Source organism: Periophthalmus magnuspinnatus, chromosome 3 (genome assembly GCF_009829125.3).
Source record: "Periophthalmus magnuspinnatus isolate fPerMag1 chromosome 3, fPerMag1.2.pri, whole genome shotgun sequence".
NCBI classification, from domain to species: Eukaryota; Metazoa; Chordata; class Actinopteri; order Gobiiformes; family Gobiidae; genus Periophthalmus; species Periophthalmus magnuspinnatus.
The window spans coordinates 36,455,168-36,478,575 of NC_047128.1; the positions used below are offsets into that span (position 1 = coordinate 36,455,168).

Sequence of the window (23,408 nt, forward strand, 5' to 3'; positions counted from 1 at the left end):
AGCTTCATCTGAGCGAATGTGGGACAACAAACTGTAATCACCTTTAACTAAACACATTCGACTGAGCGTGAGGAGTTCAGGGCCAAACACAGAACACGTTTAATCTAAAATGAGATGATGACAGAGAATTAGAGCAGCACAGATACAAAAATACTGTAGGATTTATTTATGATGCAATAACTGCACATATTTCAACAATTCCTGACTTGTCTAATTCGTCATTTTCTAGGAATCTGTGTCTTTCACTGACGTCCCAACAAATCGCACAATAAATATCTGTAAATGTGACTGTGGCTTGTGTTGATGTTGATGCTCGTGATGATTTTGACTTTTATTTATGGAGAATCAATAAACCACCGTCTGTTTAAATGAGACGTGTCCACACACGTTTGACCAGATCATGAAATATAAATGTTCAGTGTTTAATTATTGTTCCACTTACACAAAATGCTGCATGTTGAAAATATAAATCTCCTCAATGTTACCTGCTGTGGTCTATTTTTGGTCTATTTTTGTGAAAAGAAGGTAAGTTTATTTGTACAGCACAATTCAGAAACAAAGTAATTCAAAGTGTTTTACAGAATAAGGACATTAAGATCACAATACAACAAATAAAACATAAATAATCACAAATAATCATTATAAAATTAATATTAAAGGAGAAAAGTGCAGAATAAACCCTCTCGGTCACAGATAAACACAACAGTTTGATTTAAACATCAAACTGTGTCACCTGAAACTGAGCAATTCTGTTTTTTACAACTCAAAATGTCCTCCACGTCCCTCAGGACAGGTGTGGACTCACCTGTGTCCCTTCTGTCCCCCACAGTTCACTTGTTTGCTCACCTGGGCACGTGCTGTGTCCGGAGGCGTGGCTTTTCCTCAGTGCTGCGTTCACTGACGTCACAAAAGACAGAAACCCGGAACAGTCTGTAAAAGAAAACACAAACAAAAGAAAAAACTAAACCTATTACTTTTTTTTTAAACTTTCAAATACTTGAATATACGAGGTCACAACATGAACATGTCACATAATAATAATAATAATAATAAAGTGTTCTATTTAGAGAAGTTTAGAGCTCTCTTAATCCGCAGAGCTCTGAAGTGTGTGGTTTCCGCGCGCTCCCTGAACGCGCCCTGAGCTCTGTCCCGGGACAGACTTTAACTCTGAAATCCTCAGAGGAAGTGTCAGAAAGAGCCGAGGAGCCGTGGAGCCGTGAGAGGAGCCGCGTGAGGAGCCGCGTGAGGAGCCGTGTGAGGAGCCGCGTGAGGAGCCGTGTGAGGAGCCGTGTGAGGAGCCGTGTGAGGAGCCGTGAGAGGAGCCGTGTGGAGAGCCGTGGAGCCGTGAGAGGAGCCGTGTGAGGAGCCGTGAGAGGAGCCGTGTGAGGAACCGAGAGGAGCCGTGTGTGGAGCCGTGTGGAGCCGTGTGAGGAGCCGTGTGAGGAGCCGCGTGAGGAGCCGTGTGTGGAGCCGTGTGAGGACAAACCGCGGACGAGCCTCATGTCTCTGACTTTTTCGGGCGGGTTTGAGGTTTTACGCACAGGACGTTTCAGCAGCAGGTGCACGTGGATGCGCCAAAACCAGCGAAGTCCCGCAGAAACACCCGCAGAAACACCCGCAGAAACACCCGCAGAAACACCCGCAGAAACACCCGCAGAAACACCCGCAGAAACACCCGCAGAAACACCCGCAGAAACACCCGCAGAAACACCCGCAGAAACACCCGCAGCTGCAGCGCCGCTTTGGAAACGAGGACCTGGAGCTGTTTTATTTTATTCTTCAGTTTGGATCTAAAAGAGAATCACCCGAGAGGAGCAGAGGAGCAGAGCGTGAGGAGCAGAGCGAGAGGAGCAGAGCGTGAGGAGCAGAGTGTGAGGAGCAGAGGAGCAGAGCCTGATGGATAAAAACTCTCGGGCTCGACTCCAGACTGAGGCCAAACTGAGGATCGGGAGGTAAAGATCCGACTCATGAAAGTTTAAAGACAAAAATGAATCTGCAGCTTTAACTTTATGAACTTTGACCTGAAGCAGAAAAAACAAAAAGTCTGAGCAGATTTGGACCAGGATGTGATTTTAGTCCAATAATGAAATAAACAAGAGACACGTTTGATTTAAGGAAGAGACTGGAAAAACAAAAATAAGACAAATATTATTATTATTTTGGACTAAAATGGTTAAACAAAAGACGTCCACAGTTTTATAAAAGACGTCCACAGTTTTATAAAAGACGTCCACAGTTTTATAAAAGACGTCCACAGTTTAATAAAAGACGTCCACTTGTTCTGAGTGGACGTCCTTCACCTGTGAATGTGACAAACATCAGCTCAGTCTCAGTTTGTCTCTTATCTGCAGAACGTCAAAGCCACAGAGTGAAAACACGATAGAGTCTGACCCTTACACACATTAAACGCACAAGTCTGACCCTTACACACATTAAACGCACAAGTCTGACCCTTACACACATTAAACGCACAACACAACGCTCACTTTACTGCACATTGAGCTTTAGGTGATGTTACTGAGACGTCCTCACTCTGGATTATAACATTGACCTGAGGGACATGGCAGAGCTGAGATTCCACTGAGGGTTTAGTGGAAAAAAACGTCTTATTTCTCTCATTTAAACCCGTTCTTTTTTAATAAGTTCTGCTCTTCTGCTTTTCTGCTGCTTTTCTGTAACAAAATGAATTTCCTCTCACAGATGTTTGAGTCTGCGATTGAAGAAAAGTGAAGTTAAACGTGTAAAAATCTGCAGTTTCAGAGCGTTTGTTTTGCCTCTATTCTCTGGGCGTGTCATATTTGCTGATGAAACTGTTTCGTGTGTGTTTCGTGTGTGTTTTGTGTTTTCTATCCTCAGGCCACAGCTCCAGCTCTCACTGTCTGATTCTTTTTCACTCTGATGTTTAAAGTTTCTTCTGTTTCAGGTGCTCGTCTCCGCCGCTCGAGGCTTAAGCTCTTCTCAGATTAGCTCGTTACCTAAGCATCTTTAGAGCACTTCGCACGCACCGTCTGTAAATTTAGAACCAGGAAATAGAAATTTAAAATATCCACCGTGAGTCAAACGTGTAGAATAAAAGATGTAAATGTTCTGACTCATTCTCTGAACATGAAAGTAGAGTGTGAGAAAAGTTTTAGTTTTAGCGATGAGTAAAAACACTGTACATTATTAAGCGTTTAGTTAAAAAGTTTATTTTATAGTGAATTTAAAACAACTTTTATCTGTTCCAACGTGAAAAAACAACAAAAAACAAACAAACGCAACACGACACGCAAGAAAAGTGCAGTAAAACACTGAAGTATCCTGTGTAACTTGTGTTAAATGCCAGGGAGGAGCGTTCAGTCGAGTGTTAAACTGTAAAGACTGAGCGGGTCTGACAGTAGAGGGCGCTGTGCCGTGGTCTGGACACTGCCACACACTTGGAGCGAGGACACGACTTTTTGTTTTTAATTGGTTTTGTCGGCCTGAATCTAGAAATTTGAAATGGAGTAAAAAAAAAAAAAAAAAAAAGTCATAATTTACCGCTGTCCAAATCTATATATTTGTAAATGATCAGTGACTAAATATTATGGATTAAACAATTTAAAACTGAATATTAAAGCGTGTAAAATATGTTCGTTTTCTGTGACATGTGATGTATTTTTCGTACAGTGTGGATCCTTACGGTTTCGAGCGCTCTGAGGACTTCGACTACAGCTCGTACGAGGAGCTCATGTCCGTCTACCTCGCCGTCCTCACCCGCAGGTCCATCAAGTGGTCCAAGCTCCTCAAGGGCAAACACAGAGTCCAGAAGAACGTCAAATGTACGTGTGAGGAGTGTGTGTGTGTGTGTCTGTGAGAAACACAAACTAACCTCTTTTCTCCGTCTGCGTCAGTGAAACGTTACGTCCGTAAAGGCGTCCCCAACGAGCACCGCGCCCTGATCTGGATGACGGCGAGTGGAGCTCAGGATCAACTCGACCACAACCCGGGACTTTACCAGAGCCTCCTGTCCACTCAGCAGGACGACAAGCTCCTGGAGACCATCAGGACAGGTGTGTGTGTGTGAGGACCATCAGGACAGGTGTGTGTGTGTGAGGACCATCAGGACAGGTGTGTGTGTGTGAGGACCATCAGGACAGGTGTGTGTGAGGGTGTGTGAGAGGGGGTGTGTGTGTGGGTGTGTGTGGGTGTGTGTGTGTGTGTGTGTCTTTTACCAGAGCCTCCTGTCCACTCAGCAGGACGACAAGCTCCTGGAGACCATCAGGACAGGTGTGTGTGTGTGTGAGAGAGTGTAGGGGTGTGTGTGAGAGGACCATCAGGACAGGTGTGTGTGTGTGTGTGGGGGTGGGGGTGTGTGTGTGTGTGTGTGTGAGGACCATCAGGACAGGTGTGTGGGGGTGTGGGGGGGGTGTGTGTGTGTGTGTGAGGGTGTGTGGAGGTGTGTGAGTGTGTCTATGTGTGAGTGTGTGTGTGTGTCTGTGTCGGGGTGTGTGTGTCTGTGTGTCTGTCTGTGTGTTAAATTCTACAGAGGGGGGGTGTGTGTGTCTGTGTGGGTGTGTGTCGGGGTGTGTGTATGGGGGTGGGGGTGTGTGTGTGTGTGTGTCGGTGTGTGTCTGTGTGTGTTAAATTCTACAGAGTGTGTGTCTGTCTGTTTGTGGGGGTGAGTGTGTGTGTGTCTCTGTGTGTGTGTGTGTCTGTGTTAAATTCTACAGAGTGTGTGTGTCTCTGTGTGTCGGGGTGTGTGTGTGTGTCTGTCTGTGTTAAATTCTACAGAGTGTGTGTCTGTGTGTGTTAAATTCTAGTGTGTGATTTGTGATGATTTTCCTCTGATCTGGTGATCATCTCTGTGGGGCGACACATTTATACTAAAATCATGTTTAAAGTTTATATTTAAAGTCGTACGTGTAACTCTTTGTCTCCTGCGCGTCTCCATGGAGATGTTATTTAGTTTACCTGGAGTGTTCCGCAGTGTGGCATTATCATATTATGTATACACACTCATCAGGCGAGTTACAGGTCAGATCTGTGGAGACTGGAGCGCCTGATTTTAAAGGTATTTCCATAAAAACATCACAGTGAGATGAACGTTAGAGATGAGTTAAGTGTCATTTTGTGGAGTCAAAGCAAAGGAATAATCTCCATGGAGACCAGCAGACCCTGAGGTTTCACAGTGAAGCTTTAATTCAAGAAGAGTATTTTATTTTAATATTGATACGATCTGTTCTTTCTCCATTATCACTGTTCTGAGGTGAAATGTACTGCACTTTAAGATGTTCTTTTTCCCCTCACACTGGAACTTTAACTGAATGAGACGTTTTTATAAAAGAGACATAAATAAGTGTAAATAAAACCATAAACTCTGTCGTTCTTTTCTTCAGCCTCACACTCTCTACATTCACGTTCTCTCTTTCAGATCTGAACAGAACATTTCCAGATAACATACATTTCCGTAAGTCGTCCGAGCGGAGCCTCCTGGCGTCTCTGTACAACGTGCTCCGAGCGTACGGACATCACAACCCCGACGTGGGATACTGCCAGGTCATCAAATACTCCGCAGTACTGACTGTTCTACAAAGTATTTGACAGTCAAATGTTCATGTGCAGAGGTTTTTGCATAATTTTCTATTTCCTCATGAATTTTTCCTGAATCCTGAGCCGTTTGTGTCGTTTGTTGTGATCCGTGTTGAGTTTGTTCAGTTTTATCGACAGAATCTGTGTCATTTGGATAAACAAATGTGACTCTGTGAAAACACAAACATCACAGTCTTAAACATCATTTCTGTTTCCTCATTTGTTTCCAGGGGATGAACTTTATCGCTGGATATTTGCTCCTCATCACTAAAGATGAAGAGAAGTCCTTCTGGCTGATGGACGCTCTGATCGGGAGGATCCTGCCAGGTTTGTTTTTACTGTTAATCCAGTGGATTTGACTCAGCAGCTTCTGTTTGTCCAGATTATATGTTCTATTTTATTTAACTTTTTCACCAATAAAGAAAATGTTTTAACCTTTGAACTCTTTTGTGACGTGTTATAAATGATCCAGTTATAAATGTCCAGAATAAATAAAAATATAAAATATAAACTGTGGGTCAGTTTAGACACAGAGCTGAGGTCAGAGGAAAACACATTTAATGACTTTGTCTGTCAGTTTATAACCTGTGTGTTGTGTGTGCGTTTGTGTCGTGTGTTTGTGTCATGTGTCTGTGTGTGTATCTGTGTCTGTGTGTCTGTGTGTGTTTGTCATGTGTTTGTGCGTTCGTGTGCATGTGTGTGTTTGTGTGTTTGCGTGTCTCTGTGTGTGTCTGTGTGTGTTTGTGTGTCTCTGTGTGTCTCTGTGTGTGTTGGGGTGTGTCTGTGTGTCTCTGTGTGTCTGTGTGTGTTTGTGTCATGTCTGTGTGTATCTGTATGTGTGCGTTTGTGTCGTGTGTGTGTGTGTCTGTGTCTCTCTGTCTGTGTCTGTGTTTGTGTGTCTGTCTGTGTGTGTTTGTGTGTGTCTCTGTGTGTGTTTGTTTGTGTCTGTGTGTGTTTGTGTGTCTGTGTGTGTTTGTGTCGTGTCTCTGTGTGTTTGTGTCATGTGTTTGTGTGTCTGTGTGTTTGTGTCTGTGTGTGTGTTTGTGTCTGTGTGCATGTGTGTCTGTGTGTGTCTTTGTGTCTGTGTGTGTGTTTGTGTCGTGTGTGTGTGTATCTGTGTGTGTCTTTGTGTCTGTGTGTGTGTCTTTGTGCGTTCAGATTACTACACTCCTGTGATGTTGGGGCTGAAGACGGACCAGGAGGTTCTGGGGGAGCTGGTTCGACTGAAGGCTCCTGGCGTCTGGAGGACGATGTTGGACAATAACGTCCTGTGGTCTCTGGTCGTGTCTCGCTGGTTCATCTGTCTGTTCATCGACGTCCTGCCAGTAGAGGTCAGTGTGGAAATACTGCAGTACTTAAAGTACGTGAAGTACCACGAGTTTAAAGCCGTCAGCCCGTGGGTCACTGTGATGTTTAAGATTTAGTTTATAATTTAGAGAAGTTTATTCTGCAGATCACATTGTCTTTGCTGCAGGTGAGACACTGGACAGAGACACTGTCCAATCAGCAGCGAGGACTCAGAGTTTACATGAGGGACAAGGACAGACTCAAACTAAACACGACAGGAAAAAATGAACAAAAGAAAAGAACTGAAGGTCTAAAACTCATTAAAAAACAAATGTGGGCAGAAAGATGAAATGTGGATAAAATCATAAAAGTCACGAGAAAATCATTAATAAAACGAGAAACCTCCCAAAATATATAATAAGATAATATTATAAGATATTATAAAAAATATTAAGATATTTCATGATTTCACTTTTGCCTCATAAACCTCCACTAACGATGATAAATAAATATTTAAAGGCTGTTTTAACATTTGTTTTTTTTAAATATCATTTGAATAACATCAGGACACTGTGTTTATTCTGTTACATGTTTGTTATTGTGCTGGACACTGTGGACATGTCTCTGTCTCACGTGTCTCTTAAATGTCCCCCACAGACCGTCCTGAGGATCTGGGACTGTCTCTTTTACGAAGGCTCAAAGATTCTTTTCCGAGTGGCTCTGACTCTGATTCATCGTCATCAGACTGAGATCCAAACGGCCTCGTCTCTGCCCGACGTCTGTGACGTCTTCAAACGCATGACCCGAGGGCCTTTTGTGGACGAGAGCCACGCCTTTATGCAGGTAATGACCCGCAGGGGGCGCAGCAGAGCACAGGTTATGATGTAATACGAGCTGTGACCTGCAGGGGGCGCAGCAGAGCACAGGTTATGATGTAATACGAGCTGTGACCTGCAGGGGGCGCAGCAGAGCACAGGTAATGATGTAATACGAGCTGTGACCTGCAGGGGGCGCAGCAGAGCACAGGTAATGATGTAATATGAGCTGTGACCTGCAGGGGGCGCAGCTGCTTCATGGATCCTGTTTGGTCCATGTCAAAGTGAAACTGTCAGGGACATTTTTCTATTATTCACTTTAGTCCAAAATCCTCCTGAATGTGACGTAACTTTTCTGCAGGGGACTGGTCTCCATGGAGATGTCGTTGCTTTGCCTGGAATGTTCCACAGTCTGGCATTAAACACATCTCTTCCTTCCATTACTGCTGTTTTATTTCTCAAAAATACCTTAAAAATGTGCGTTTTTACTGTAAGATTAATCCCACAATGAGGAACATTCCAGACAAAGCAACGTCTCCATGGAGATGAGACAATGGTGGACCCGACACCTGAAAAGCTACATAGTGCAGCTTTAAAGAGAGATTTTAAATGAAGCATTATTGACCCATTTTACCTTCAAACTGATTTATTTTATCGTTTTTCCAGACGAGCTTCAGTTTGTTTCATCTCTGAGTTTGGAGCTCACTGGCGCCTCACAGTGGTCACATGACGTCACTGCGATGTGTCTGGAAAAATAATCTGTTAAAATAAATAAATAAACACCAGATGAACCTCAGGGGACTTCAGAATGACGGGTTATTTGTTCCAGTTGTTGTAAAATACTGTGCGAACGAGAATCAAATGTGTTTTTTTTTACTTGTTTCACAGAGAATCTTCACAGAAACGGGGAGTCTGTCCAGGACCACACTGACCAAACTCCGGACCAAATGTCGAGCAAAACTGACTGAAGAAGAATCCTGATCCAAGCTGCTGTAAACTCACCACATTCTGTCAAACTCACTGCACCTTCCTGAAACGAAACTGACTCCACGTCTTAAACTGATGAATGTAAATCGATGTTAGTCTGAAATGTGTCGTGTCATTTCATAGATTTTGTGTCGAGCTGTGGGTACGATGCACTTTATCAAGTCACACACTGAACAGAAACAACGGGTCAAACTTTTTACTGTTTTAACGAGTAGAACATGAATAATTTCTGGTCCTGAAGCATTTCAAGACTTAAAATGAAGTTTATTATTGTGAAAATGGCGACATGTTTCAGTATAAAGGGCTGCTATCTCCTCTGTGTCAGGCGTCGTTATTAAAAACTCAACGTGATGAAGCTTCTGAAAACCACTCTGTGTTTAATTAATCTTTACTTTTACTCTTACAATATCTGAGAACAAGCCCCAGACGCAGCAGTTTCAGCAAATCACTCGTCCCGTTTAACATTTTCTTCACTTCAGACTGAAACATAAACCGACCCTCGTCCTCGTCCTTCGTTTCAACTGCTGCACACGACAAAAACACAACCTTTAAGTCACAAAGAGTTTTATTATCTTTAAAGGGATGAGGAAAATAAAAATGTAAATGTTTTCAACAAATAATCAAGTTAAAAAACAAGTAGCCACTGCACGATTTTACCTGAAGGGATTTTAGGACGAGCTCGTTTCATCAAGATGTTTTTGTTTCACGATAAATAAATAAATGCTCTTTGTCGTCCCACTGTCTCCGTGTAAAATCCCTTTGAGCTAAAATGAAAAGCTAAATAATCTTTAACTAATTACTCAAACCAGCTGGAATCATCCAAACGAAACACAACCAACTTTTTACATTCAGCACTTTCCCTTTTCTACAAATAAAACATTTTGAAACCAGGAAAAAAGCTCGAGATGGAAATGAACAGGGATGAAAATAAATATTTATCTTTTATAATCGGACATTTTAACCACAGGCACGATCGGGAAACACTCAGTCACTCCACAGCTCAAGACCGGGAGAGTTAAAGCTGCAGTGCGGGGCTTTTCTGGTGGAGGCTCGGCCGTGCGCTCGTCTCCATGGAGATGTTTGGACTTTGCCTGGAATGTTTGACAGTGTGGCGTTATCTCCATGGAAACAAACACTCCTACAGTTTAGTAAATGTGAGATGTGTGTGTTTAATTTCATACGGTGTAACATTTCAGGCACAGTAAATAACATCTCCATGGCGACGAACAGGAAGCCCCGATCAGGAAAGTCACGCCGTGCACCTCCGAGTTAAATAAATTATAAATAAATGAAAGAATAAAACTCATTTGGGGAGTGTAAAATCAAACGACTTCAAACCAAAACACAACTTTTCAAACTCTTGATTAAAGGTGAAGTCGTCCGTCTGAGCGTCTTAAAAATAAACTTTACAAACCAAGAACCGTCACCCAGCGAGTCCCCGCGTCTCCACAGGGGGCGCTAGAGACGCAGGGACAAACCCGGCTCCTACGGCGGCGGTAAAGCTGCGGTGGACGCGTCGCTCTTAAAAGTGTCAGTGGTTCGGTGGAGCTCAGATGGTCTGGTATCCCGCGTGGCTCCTCTTTCGGCCGATGAGGTACGCGACGAGGACGATGAGGACGAGCCCGGACAGAGCGGCGCCCACGACGATCGGGATGAGCATCTGGTCCTGGTCCACCTGACACTCCTCCGCTGGAAGAGAAACACAGAAGAAAAGAAAAAACACGTCACTTTCTCTGGGAAAAGTGAGTCGTCCGTCTGAGGAGAACAGCTCGGAGTGAAATACGTCAAACTCCCAGAATCCTTCACCTGTTTGTTCATTGACACAGAAACATTTCAAACCAAATGACACGACTAAAAGGACGAGCTGAACCAGAACCACACGAGGAACAGGATTTGAGCTTTTACCTCATAAAAATGGAATAAACTCCAACGAAAAGCAAAACTGGAGAAGCTGACGACAAACGCAACTTAACAAACTGATCTAAAAACATTTACACACACGGCTGCTCCGGGTTTGAATGTTTTAAATGTTTTATATGTTTTAAATGTTTTATGTTTTAAATGTTTTAAATGGATTATATTTGTGTAATTGGTCTCATTGTGTTCCACTGTTTAAATAAAGATAAAGAAAATAAAAAGTGTAGATGAGGTTTAGAAACAGAAACGCTGCATAAACATGAGACTTTATAATTTAAAGGTTTTAAAATGGAAGATGTTCATTTTTTTTATACCGATAAGAGAGAGTGAACTGAACATGTGTAAAAAAGTGAATTTATACAGAGATAATTAAGAATAAACAAGTGAAGAAACTGATAATGTGGATTTAAACAGAAGACAATGGACAATATTTAAAACAATAAAACAAAATGGGTGAATATACAATAAAAATACAAATAAAAGACAGATTTGTGTGTCATTTGTGCGTCTTGTGTGATGATGTTTACCTGAAGAGAACTGTGTGTTATTTGTGTGTCTTTTGTGTCATTTGTGCATCTTGTGTGTGTCATTTGTGCGTCTCTTGTGTGATGTTTACCTGAGGAGAACTGTGTGTTATTTGTGTGTCATTTGTGTGTCTTTTGTGTGTCATTTGTGTGTCTTTTGTGCGTCTCTTGTGTGATGTTTACCTGAGGAGAACTGTGTGGTCGTGTGTGTCTTTTGTGTGTTATTTGTGTGTTATTTGTGTGTCTTTTGTGTGTTATTTGTGTGTCATTTGTGCGTCTTGTGTGATGTTTACCTGAGGAGAACTGTGTGGTCGTGTGTGTCTTTTGTGTGTCATTTGTGTGTCTTTTGTGTGTCTTTTGTGCGTCTCTTGTGTGATGTTTACCTGAGGAGAACTGTGTGGTCGTGTGTGTCTTTTGTGTGTCATTTGTGCGTCTCTTGTGTGATGTTTACCTGAGGAGAACTGTGTGGTCGTGTGTGTCTTTTGTGCATCTTGTGTGTGTCTTTTGTGCGTCTCTTGTGTGATGTTTACCTGAGGAGAACTGTGTGGTCGTGTGTGTCTTTTGTGCATCTTGTGTGTGTCTTTTGTGCGTCTCTTGTGTGATGTTTACCTGAGGAGAACTGTGTGGTTGTGTGTCATTTGTGTGTCTTTTGTGCGTCTCTTGTGTGATGTTTACCTGAGGAGAACTGTGTGGTTGTGTGTGTCTTTTGTGTGTCTTTTGTGTGTCTTTTGTGCGTCTCGTGTGTTGATGTTTACCTGAGGAGAACTGTGTGGTCGTGTGTGTCTTTTGTGTGTTATTTGTGTGTTATTTGTGTGTCATTTGTGTGTCTTTTGTGTGTCTTTTGTGCGTCTCTTGTGTGTTGATGTTTACCTGAGGAGAACTGTGTGGTCGTGTGTGTCATTTGTGCATCTTGTGTGTGTCTTTTGTGCGTCTCTTGTGTGATGTTTACCTGAGGAGAACTGTGTGGTCGTGTGTGTCTTTTGTGTGTTATTTGTGTGTTATTTGTGTGTTATTTGTGTGTCATTTGTGTGTCTTTTGTGTGTCTTTTGTGCGTCTCTTGTGTGTTGATGTTTACCTGAGGAGAACTGTGTGGTCGTGTGTGTCATTTGTGCATCTTGTGTGTGTCTTTTGTGCGTCTCTTGTGTGATGTTTACCTGAGGAGAACTGTGTGGTCGTGTGTGTCTTTTGTGCATCTTGTGTGTGTCTTTTGTGCGTCTCTTGTGTGATGTTTACCTGAGGAGAACTGTGTGGTCGTGTGTGTCTTTTGTGTGTCATTTGTGTGTCATTTGTGCGTTACTTGTGTGTTGATGTTTACCTGAGGAGAACTGTGTGGTCGTGACTCCAAACGGTTGGACCTGCAGCTTAAACGTGTTGATGGAAAACGTGGGCAGAACGACCAGAGTCTGCTCAGAGTTACACATGTACGAGTGACCCAACGAACTGCGGAGGTAATTCAGACTGGAGTTCACCGCAGACGTGTTAGCTGAGGAGGAGGAGGAGGAGGAGGAGGAGGAGGAGGAGGAGGAGGAGGAGGAGGAGAAGAAAGAGGAGGAGAAGAGGAGATATTAAAGGGCCAGATTTGGTTGTTTTCTGATCTGTTCTAATGTCGTTTCCTCATCACAAACAGACCTGGAGTTGTGTTTTGTTTCATTCTCACATGTTTAACACACAAACTCTGCAGATTTAGACTGAAAACACTCTGTTCCACCTTGTGATGTCATCATGTGGTGATACAGGAAGTGCTCCACTGTTTTTAAACTCCACACACCTTCATTTATAGAATCATTTGGATCATTTCAGTCCTGGAGTTGTCTCTTATCTCGACTGAACTAAAGGTAAAAGGAGGAGTTAACATGAAAACTACCACTTGATGACATCACAAGGTGGAACGTCGCATTTTGATCTTTGTAGATGTTACAGACGAATAATAAAGTGACTCAAACATGTGAATGAAACAAAACACAACTCCAGGTCTGTTTTTGAGGAGGAAAAAGCATTAAAACATGGATTAAAGCTCACATGAGTCACTTTTACGTAACACAGGACCTACAGCAGAAATAAAATAAGTTTTGAGTTTATAAAATTTAAGCACAAACCAGGCACATTGGGCCAGTTCACCACCAGGCTCACCCCGCTCAGGTGGTACTTGTTGGACGTCGAATTCTGTGGAAAAAGGAAAGATAATTGAGCAAAAAGGAACGAAAAGATGAACAACTCAAAGTGTTTCCAGGTGTCCACACTAGTCCAGGTCCAGTCCTGGTCCAGTCCTGGTCCAGTCCTGGTCCAGTCCTGGTCCAGTCCACGTTTAGTCCGTGTTTAGTCCATGTTTAGTCCATGTTTAGTCCTGGTCCAGTCCATGTTTAGTCCATGTTTAGTCCGTGTTTAGTCCAGGTTTAGTCCGTGTTTAGTCCGTGTTTAGTCCATGTTTAGTCCTGGTCCAGTCCATGTTTAGTCCGTGTTTAGTCCGTGTTTAGTCCGTGTTTAGTCCGTGTTTAGTCCGTGTTTAGTCCGTGTTTAGTCCTGGTCCAGTCCATGTTTAGTCCATGTTTAGTCCTGGTCCAGTCCATGTTTAGTCCAGGTTTAGTCCAGGTTTAGTCCAGGTTTAGTCCGTGTTTAGTCCAGGTTTAGTCCGTGTTTAGTCCGTGTTTAGTCCGTGTTTAGTCCGTGTTTAGTCCGTGTTTAGTCCGTGTTAAGTCCATGTTTAGTCCGTGTTTAGTCCGTGTTTAGTCCTGGTCCAGTCCGTGTTTAGTCCATGTTTAGTCCGTGTTTAGTCCGTGTTTAGTCCGTGTTTAGTCCGTGTTTAGTCCATGTTTAGTCCATGTTTAGTCCATGTTTAGTCCGTGTTTAGTCCGTGTTTAGTCCGTGTTTAGTCCGTGTTTAGTCCGTGTTTAGTCCGTGTTTAGTCCATGTTTAGTCCATGTTTAGTCCATGTTTAGTCCGTGTTTAGTCCGTGTTTAGTCCTGGTCCAGTCCATTTTTAGTCCATGTTTAGTCCGTGTTTAGTCCGTGTTTAGTCCGTGTTTAGTCCATGTTTAGTCCATGTTTAGTCCGTGTTTAGTCCGTGTTTAGTCCTGGTCCAGTCCATTTTTAGTCCGTGTTTAGTCCGTGTTTAGTCCGTGTTTAGTCCTGGTCTAGTCCATGTTTAGTCCGTGTTTAGTCCGTGTTTAGTCCGTGTTTAGTCCATGTTTCGATGTGAACATGTGTGACACAAATAAACATGACCCTGTGGCCTCTCGTGTAAAACACGTCTCCATAAATAAAAAAACAAACACAGGATTGAGTCGGAGTGTTTTCCAAAGACACTGACCAGTGTGAAGGTGAAGCTGAGGGTGGTGCTCTGCTCCTGAGTCAGGACCAAAGTCGCTGTGTTTGCGTCACATGATCCAGAAGAACTGGTCAGATCTGGATTCACATTGACCACGTCCTGAATCGTCTGAATAAAAAAGGAGATTTGTTTTGTGAGTTTTACACTCGACGCACTCACACACTTCAGAGTGAGGACGTGTTTTATTACGTCACAGAGTTTTTACATCAGCTGACCTTGTTCTGAGCGTCGCTGTAGGTCAGGTTGAGCTGCAGTCCCATGTGAGCGAGGAGGCACACCGTGTTGTTCTGCGTGACGTTGTACATGCCCCGTTCAGGAGGTCCCGCTGGGGTCGGGACGGGCCCCGGGGCCGTGGTGGGACGAGGAGGGGCAGGAGTCGTGGTCTGATCCGCCAAACACACGCTCTCTGACAAGAACAGAACACGAGGAAAAGTGTGAGTTTCTTAACAGTTTCTTGAGTTGGACGCCTCATATTCACCGTTGGGGCTGAGGTCGTCGCCGCTCATGTACGCCTGCAGCCTCATGTCGGAGAACGTCAGGTTGGCCGTGTCCAGTCTGAACGTGGCGCTGCTCAAACAGCGATATGTGCTGTTCACTGGAGCTGAGATCCCGACTGAAGCCGACACGACCGTCACCACGTCTGAAACAAAAATGAACTTTAACATCCGGAAAAGAGAATAGTCACAAAACACAGAGTCTGATCTAATGTTGGTATCGTTTGAATGAAGTTGAAAAGTGAGTAAAAGCCACAAAAAAACACAAACACATGATGGATCTTTAGCAGCCTCTAGTGGAGCGTAAACGTAACTGCAACTTGAGGAAAAACAGTCAAGGAAAGAAATGAAAGCTCAAAATCACCCACATTATTTAAATCTGATGTTTTTTTGGACTGTACATTTGTTTACAACGAGAACCATAAAAGAACCAGGAACATAGTGTGTTTATTATTGTATTATTATTGTATTATTATTGTATTTTAATTATCTCTGAGTCCGTACAAAAGCAGGATCCTGCAGAGTTAGATTAGGTCTCGGATCATGTGACGGCTTTAGTCTGTGTTTTATGAATGACCAGAGTTTCCACACAAAGCCTCCATTGAACAGAGCCTTAGAGCGGCGTGTCGCGCTGACCCGCCCCCTCCGTCTGCTGCGTCTCACCTGAGCTGTTGGCCTCGGGGAACACGGCGGCGTCGCTGAGGTTGTACTGGAGCGTGAGGTTTGTGACGCTGTAAACGCTGCCGTTGGACGAGAAGCTCAGACCCAGAGCGTGTCCCGACCCGAACACGGCCACGAGCCACGGAGCGCCGCCCTCTGACCCGCACGAGCTGCTGCCGGGGTCCACCGAGGCGCCGTCAGGGAGAGAGACCACCGCTGTCCTCTGGGGGGGGACAGTTTAGATTATTACGGTACTTTTACTGTCACACTCAAAACTTTAACGTTTTAATCTAGAGATCTACACCCAGTTCTGTCGCCGCTGTTTGGAGAAAGAAACGTGATTATTTTTTGTTCTGAGTGGCTAATTTTTTCAGCTTGTCTTGTTTATTTTCAAGAAATTAATACTGAAAGTCATTTTTATTTGTTTTTAATAAGACAAAAACTAAATTTAACCTAAAACTGTGATTGTGAAGTAAGTTCAGGCGGCAGGGTTCAATATTTGTTTGGTAAATGATCATTGTCACATTTTTATACAGCGGTTTAGATCAAGAAACACTCACACATTCATACACCAGTGCTAAGTGTCTTGCCCAAGGACACAACGACAGCTTTAAGTGGATCTGATGGCTCTGACTGCCAAAGATGTTTATGTTGAGAGTGGGATTTGAACCGCCAACCTTCAGATCACTGGACAAACGTTTACAAAAGAGCTAATAATGAGTTCAAACGTGGACGACACTTTACCGCGGCGCCGCTGGAGGCGTTGTACGAGATGGAGAAAACCGCAGAGAGCTCGGCCTTGATGCACGTCGAGTTTCCGTCTTTCACTTCGAGAGTCGCTGCCTGAACGTCGCCTGAAAAACACAGAGTAGATTCAGCGTTTAATGAGCAAAACTAAAGTGAGAGTAAACATGATCATCCACACGAAACGACAAATACACAACGAGGTCAAAGGGCAAACGCTCCCACAGGAGGTCGCCCGTGTGCACGAACAAACAACAAACTCACTGAGCACCGCTAAAAATAGAACAACTATTTAACCACGATCGATTTCTCCGAGTGAAAAAGAAGATGGAGCGATGAGCTTTTCACTGATGCTGATGTTTAGGGCCCAGAGCGACGGATGGACGAGAAACTCTGCTCATGTTTCTGCTACGATTTCGATTAGTTTCCCCGAATTATGTAATAGAAATTTACCACAAACTCCCCTCAATGCCTTTTTTTTTAACCACAAACCTTTAAAAGAGCTGTGGAGTCACGTTTTAAGTGTTAAAATAAACCTTTGAGTGAATAAAACACATTAAAAACAGTGTAAAAGTAGATTGTGTGGGCTAAACGTGATGAATATTCAGTTACATCACTCAGGAACTGCCAGGACTTCAGACGCTCTCTGCTCTTTCTCTTTCATTTTTACTCTCATCTTTTTATCGTAAAGAAAATCTACAGCTCTGTCAAACACTTCCTCTTCTGCACTGACCACAAAGCTCGTCTTCAGCGCCGCCGCCACAGAACGCCGCCGCGGAGAGTTTACGACCGAGACTCGATCTGCACTTTAAAGCTGCTATAATACGCCAAACTGTAGCTTTAATCCATGTTCTAATGCCGTTTCCTGCTCAAAATCAGACCTGGAGTTGTGTTTTGTTTCATTTATTATTCGTCTGTCACATCTGCAAATCTCAAAATGCCACGTTCCACCTTGTGATGTCATCAAGTGGTAGTTTTAACAGCTCCTTTTACCTTTAGTTCAGTCGAGATAAGAGACAACTCCAGGACTGAAACGATCCAGATGTTTCTAGAAATGAAGGTGTGTGGAGTTTAAAAACACAGTGGAGCACTTCCTGTATCACATGATGACATCACAAGGTGGAACAGAGTGTTTTCAGTTTGAGAGAAGAACTGCAGATCTGTTTGTGACGAGGAAACGTTAAACCAGATGAGAGAACAGAGTGACACGAGCTCTTTGACCCTGAACAACACCATAAAAACATATTATTTACACATTATATCATTTTTATTTACAGACTCGAGCCCCGTGGTTTTGATAATCCACTTTTATTTTCACATAATTCCGTCTAATTTGAGTTTTTAATCCACATTATGTCATGAGTTGTGTTTATATTTGTGGTGTTTTCTGTCCGGTGCTTCACAGTCGCTCGTTTTAACTGGACAGACGTTTACTTCTGTTTTCTGACCTGGGCCTCACTGTCAAAGACTTTTATTTTTACTTCTTGTTTCACGTTGTCATATTATTACAAATATCTGTAGTACCTGTAGTATCTGTAGTATCTGTAGTACCTGTAGTACCTGTAGTATCTGTAGTACCTGTAGTACCTGTAGTATCTGTAGTATCTGTAGTACCTGTAGTACCTGTAGTATCTGTAGTACCTGTAGTACCTGTAGTATCTGTAGTATCTGTAGTACCTGTAGTATCTGTAGTATCTGTAGTACCTGTAGTACCTGTAGTGCCTGTAAATCACACGTTTCAGGGTTTTTTGTGCAGTGCAGTCACTTATGTTACTCAAGTAAAAGTTCAGCAACCAGAGCAAAAAATACTCAAGTACCATGAAAAAATCTACTTAAGTAAAAGTATTAAAGTTTCAAATGTACTTAAAGAGCAAAAAGTAAAAGTATTTTGAGATGTTCAGGTTTAATAAAGCTTCAGATGTGGAGATTTTAATAAATATTTGAGCTGAATTTGGTTCAGTAGAAACAATTTAATCATTTTTTTCTGTTTTTATATTTTTGTTTGTTTAAATTATGAAGTTGATAAAAATAAAACCTCGGCCTTTTCTGCAGGTCACACGATAAGAAAAATACTTTAAAATGTACTTGAGCAGAAAGTACAGATACTGCTCTCAAATGTACACAAGTAAAAGTGAAAAGTACACACTGTAAAACGTACTGAAGTAAAGTACAAATACTGCTCTCAAATATAGTGAAGTAGAAAGTATTCACTAGTAAAGTGAAGATACTTAAACATTTTAAACATTTAGTACTTTACAACTTTTACTTTAAAATCCACCACTGAAAAAAAATCATTCTTTATTTATTTGCTGAAATGTGACGCAGTGGAACTTTAATATAAAAATACAACAGTCACTGTTTGATACTGGGCCAGCACCGGCCCACAGCACCGGCCCACAGCACCGGCCCACAGCACCGGCCCACAGCACCGGCCCACAGCACCGGCCCACAGCACTGGCCCACAGCACCGGCCCACAGCTCCGGCCCACAGCTCCGGCCCACAGCACCGGCCCACAGCACCGGCCCAATGTCAGCACCGGCCCGCTGTCACTGGCCCAGTGTCAGCCCTGGCCCACAGCCCTGGCCCACAGCGGGCCCTGGCCCTGGCCCACAGTGTCTCTCTCTGTGCTCGTCGTCGTCGTCGCTTCCACAGCCAAACGTGTTTTTGTGAAACACAAAGCAGCAGAACAAAGAAAGAGGCCGAACTGGACCAAACTGGACCAAACTGGACCAGATTAAACACAAACTTTAACATTTAAACCGGTTTAAACACGACAGAAAGTACTCTACTGTATATATGTACTGTATGTGTATTTGTACTGTATATTTGTACTGTATATTTGTACTTTATATTTGTCCTACTCGTGTCTGACCTCATGATCGCACGGTCATGTGAAACTTTACAACTGGTTTGACACAGAAGCTTATCTTTATAAATCTGACCAGTACAGAGGCACATCTCCACAGATCTGACCAGTACAGAGCACATCTCCACAGATCTGACCAGTACAGAGCGCCTCTCCACAGATCTGACCAGTACAGAGCGCCTCTCCACAGATCTGACCAGTACAGAGCGCCTCTCCACAGATCTGACCAGTACAGAGCGCCTCTCCACAGATCTCTCGCTCTGTGACTCTATAAATAAATCTCCTGTTAATTTTTCTCATAGATTTTCCAAAAAATAATAATAATGGACGTTTTAAATCCTGATCTGTGATGATCAGCCACATGGAACTAATGACCCGAGATCGTTTTATTTAAATATGAGACTTTATAAACCGTGTGGACATTAGTCGTGTGTGACTGGCCCCTGACGACTGTGAACTCTTAATATTTGAATCTTTAGAAAAGTCTATGGGAAAAATGAATGGAAAATGTACAGTGTGCAGGTCTTTACACACAGTGTACAAGTGTTTACACACAGTGTACAGGTCTTTACACACAGTGTACAGGGGTTTACACACAGTGTGCAGGGGTTTACACACAGTGTACAGGTCTTTACACACAGTGTACAGGGGTTTACACACAGTGTACAGGTCTTTACACACAGTGTACAAGTGTTTACACACAGTGTGCAGGTGTTTACACACACAGTGTACAGGGGTTTACACACAGTGTGCAGGGGTTTACACACAGTGTACAGGTCTTTACACACAGTGTACAGGGGTTTACACACAGTGTACAGGTCTTTACACACAGTGTACAAGTGTTTACACACAGTGTGCAGGGGTTTACACACAGTGTACAGGTCTTTACACACAGTGTACAGGGGTTTACACACAGTGTACAGGTCTTTACACACAGTGTACAAGTGTTTACACACAGTGTGCAGGTGTTTACACACACAGTGTACAGGTGTTTACACACATGTGATAAATATGCTAAATGTGATAAATGAGCTAAATGACCTAAATGTGCTGAAAGAGCTAAATATGATAAATTAGTTAAATGTGATAAATGGCCTAAATGTGATGAGGTAAATGTGATAAATGAGGTAAAAGTAATAAATGTGATAAATATGATAAATGGCCTAAATGTGATAAATTAGCTAAATGTGATAAATTAGCTAAATGAGCTAAATGTGCTAAAATTAGGCTGTAAACTTTTTTGGTTGAAGTTCAAGTGTCACAAAACTTGACTGAACCACAGAAAACAGAGACAGTGTCATTTTATATAAAGTTCACATAAACACTTCACACGTGTGTGTCTGAGGTTCAGTGTGAACAGTTTTATTACAGATGATAAACTCCATATTATTTGACTCATGTCCAAAACATGTTTTTAATACGACCTGAGGACCTGAGGACCTGAGGCCCTGAGGACCTGAGGACCTGAGGACCTGAGGACCTGAGGCCTTCAAACCCAAACAAATCCAGAGGATCAGGAGAATTTAAACAGAACAGAGACTGAACTGTGATAAAACAGAAACAAACTGTAATAAAAGAAGAAGCTCAACTAGAGAAATAAGACAACACACACACAACTACACAACACACATACAACTACACAACACACATACAACTACACAACACACATACAACTACACAACACATACAACTACACAACACACATACAACTACACAACACACATACAACTACACAACACATACAACTACACAACACACATACAACTACACAACACACATACAACTACACAATACATACAACTACACAACACACATACAACTACACAACACACATACAACTACACAACACATACAACTACACAACACATACAACTACACAACACACATACAACTACACAACACATACAACTACACAACACACATACAACTACACAACACATACAACTACACAACACATACAACTACACAACACACATACAACTACACAACACACACAACTACACAACACACACACAACTACACAACACACACACAACTACACAACACACACACAACTACACAACACACATACAACTACACAACACACATACAACTCCACAACACACATACAACTACACAACACACATACAACTCCACAACACACATACAACTCCACAACACACACACAACACACATACAACTACACAACACACATACAACTACACAACACACATACAACTACACAACACACACACAACACACATACAACTACACAACACATACAACTACACAACACACATACAACTACACAACACACATACAACTACACAACACATACAACTACACAACACATACAACTACACAACACACACAACTACACAACACACATACAACTACACAACACACACACAACTACACAACACACACACAACACACACACAACTACACAACACACACACAACTACACAACACACATACAACTACACAACACACATACAACTCCACAACACACATACAACTCCACAACACACATACAACTCCACAACACACATACAACTCCACAACACACACACAACACACATACAACTACACAACACACATACAACTACACAACACACATACAACTACACAACACACACACAACACACATACAACTACACAACACATACAACTACACAACACACATACAACTACACAACACACATACAACTACACAACACATACAACTACACAACACACACAACTACACAACACACATACAACTACACAACACACACACAACACACACAACTACACAACACACATACAACTACACAACACACATACAACTACACAACACACATACAACTACACAACACACACACAACTACACAACACACACACAACACACATACAACTACACAACACACACACAACACACATACAACTACACAACACATACAACTACACAACACATACAACTACACAACACACATACAACTACACAACACACACACAACACACATACAACTACACAACACATACAACTACACAACACATACAACTACACAACACACATACAACTACACAACACACATACAACTACACAACACACACACAACACACATACAACTACACAACACACATACAACTACACAACACACATACAACTACACAACACACATACAACTACACAACACACACACAACTACACAACACACACACAACTACACAACACACACAACTACACAACACACACAACTACACAACACACACAACTACACAACACACACACAACTACACAACACACATACAACTACACAACACACACACAACACACATACAACTACACAACACACATACAACTACACAACACACATACAACTACACAACACACATACAACTACACAACACATACAACTACACAACACACATACAACTACACAACACACATACAACTACACAACACATACAACTACACAATACTGGTATGACACAAACAGGAAACAGGAACTGAAATAAATAAATGTGTCCTCAGACATAAAGAACCTGCTCCAGACCTGAGACTAAAATGAAACATGATCTAAAACAAGTTTGATCTGGACAGAAGCAGAAGAACAACAACAACAACAACAACAACAACAACAAGGACACAAATTAAACAGGCGCATTTCTGTGTCACTGGCGCATGTGTGTGCGGACATGGCGCATGTGTGTGCGGACATGGCGCATGTGTGTGCGGACATGGCGCATGTGTGTGCGGACACGGCGCATGTGTGTGCGGACACGGCGCATGTGTGTGCGGACACGGCGCATGTGTGTGCGGACATGGCGCACATGAGCGGCTGGCGCACATCACACATGACGCACATGAGTTTTTTGCGCAGTAAAGCGGCGCAGGTTCATCTGTGACACAAACATCACAATAAAACAATAAAACAATAAAACAAAAACACTCACCAGATCCCGCGAGGAGGAGGAGAAGGATCCAGAGAGAAGAGGCGCTCCTCATGGTGAATAAACACGGCTCTGATTCTGCTCTTGTGGCTGTTTGGCGCAGCTCGAGGCGCAGGTGGCTCTAAACGCGCTGGACTTTATTATTTTTATTCTAAAAACACATGAGATCCGCTCACATTCCGCAGCTGCGACGCTCCGCGAGGAGAAAGTGTCAAATATGAAGTAAAATCAGAATAATCGAGTTTGTTCTGGAAAAAAGACGACGCCAGACGCGTTAGAGCCGTTTGTGCTGCAGCTTCAGTGAATCTGCCCCGTGTGAGAGAG

At 42.7% G+C, this 23,408-nt stretch overlaps 2 protein-coding genes across 2 annotated transcripts; one reads left to right on the forward strand and one right to left on the reverse strand.

Moving 5' to 3' along the window:
- The first annotated feature begins 1,141 nt into the window (after nucleotides 1-1,141).
- On the forward strand, nucleotides 1,142-8,644 carry grtp1a (growth hormone regulated TBC protein 1a). Its single transcript, XM_033985437.2, has 8 exons — nucleotides 1,142-1,952; nucleotides 3,649-3,800; nucleotides 3,873-4,031; nucleotides 5,393-5,517; nucleotides 5,781-5,877; nucleotides 6,709-6,881; nucleotides 7,495-7,680; nucleotides 8,541-8,644. Exons 1-8 carry the CDS (start codon nucleotides 1,897-1,899, stop codon nucleotides 8,631-8,633), a joined length of 1,041 nt encoding a protein of 346 aa, XP_033841328.1. The 5' UTR covers nucleotides 1,142-1,896; the 3' UTR covers nucleotides 8,634-8,644.
- Nucleotides 8,645-10,188: 1,544 nt separating this feature from the next.
- On the reverse strand, nucleotides 10,189-23,408 carry lamp1a (lysosomal associated membrane protein 1a). Its single transcript, XM_033985397.2, has 9 exons — nucleotides 23,088-23,408; nucleotides 16,303-16,412; nucleotides 15,562-15,781; nucleotides 14,883-15,044; nucleotides 14,620-14,810; nucleotides 14,387-14,512; nucleotides 13,177-13,243; nucleotides 12,396-12,563; nucleotides 10,189-10,328 (listed from the first exon to the last, which is right to left on the reverse strand). Exons 1-9 carry the CDS (start codon nucleotides 23,137-23,139, stop codon nucleotides 10,189-10,191), a joined length of 1,236 nt encoding a protein of 411 aa, XP_033841288.1. The 5' UTR covers nucleotides 23,140-23,408.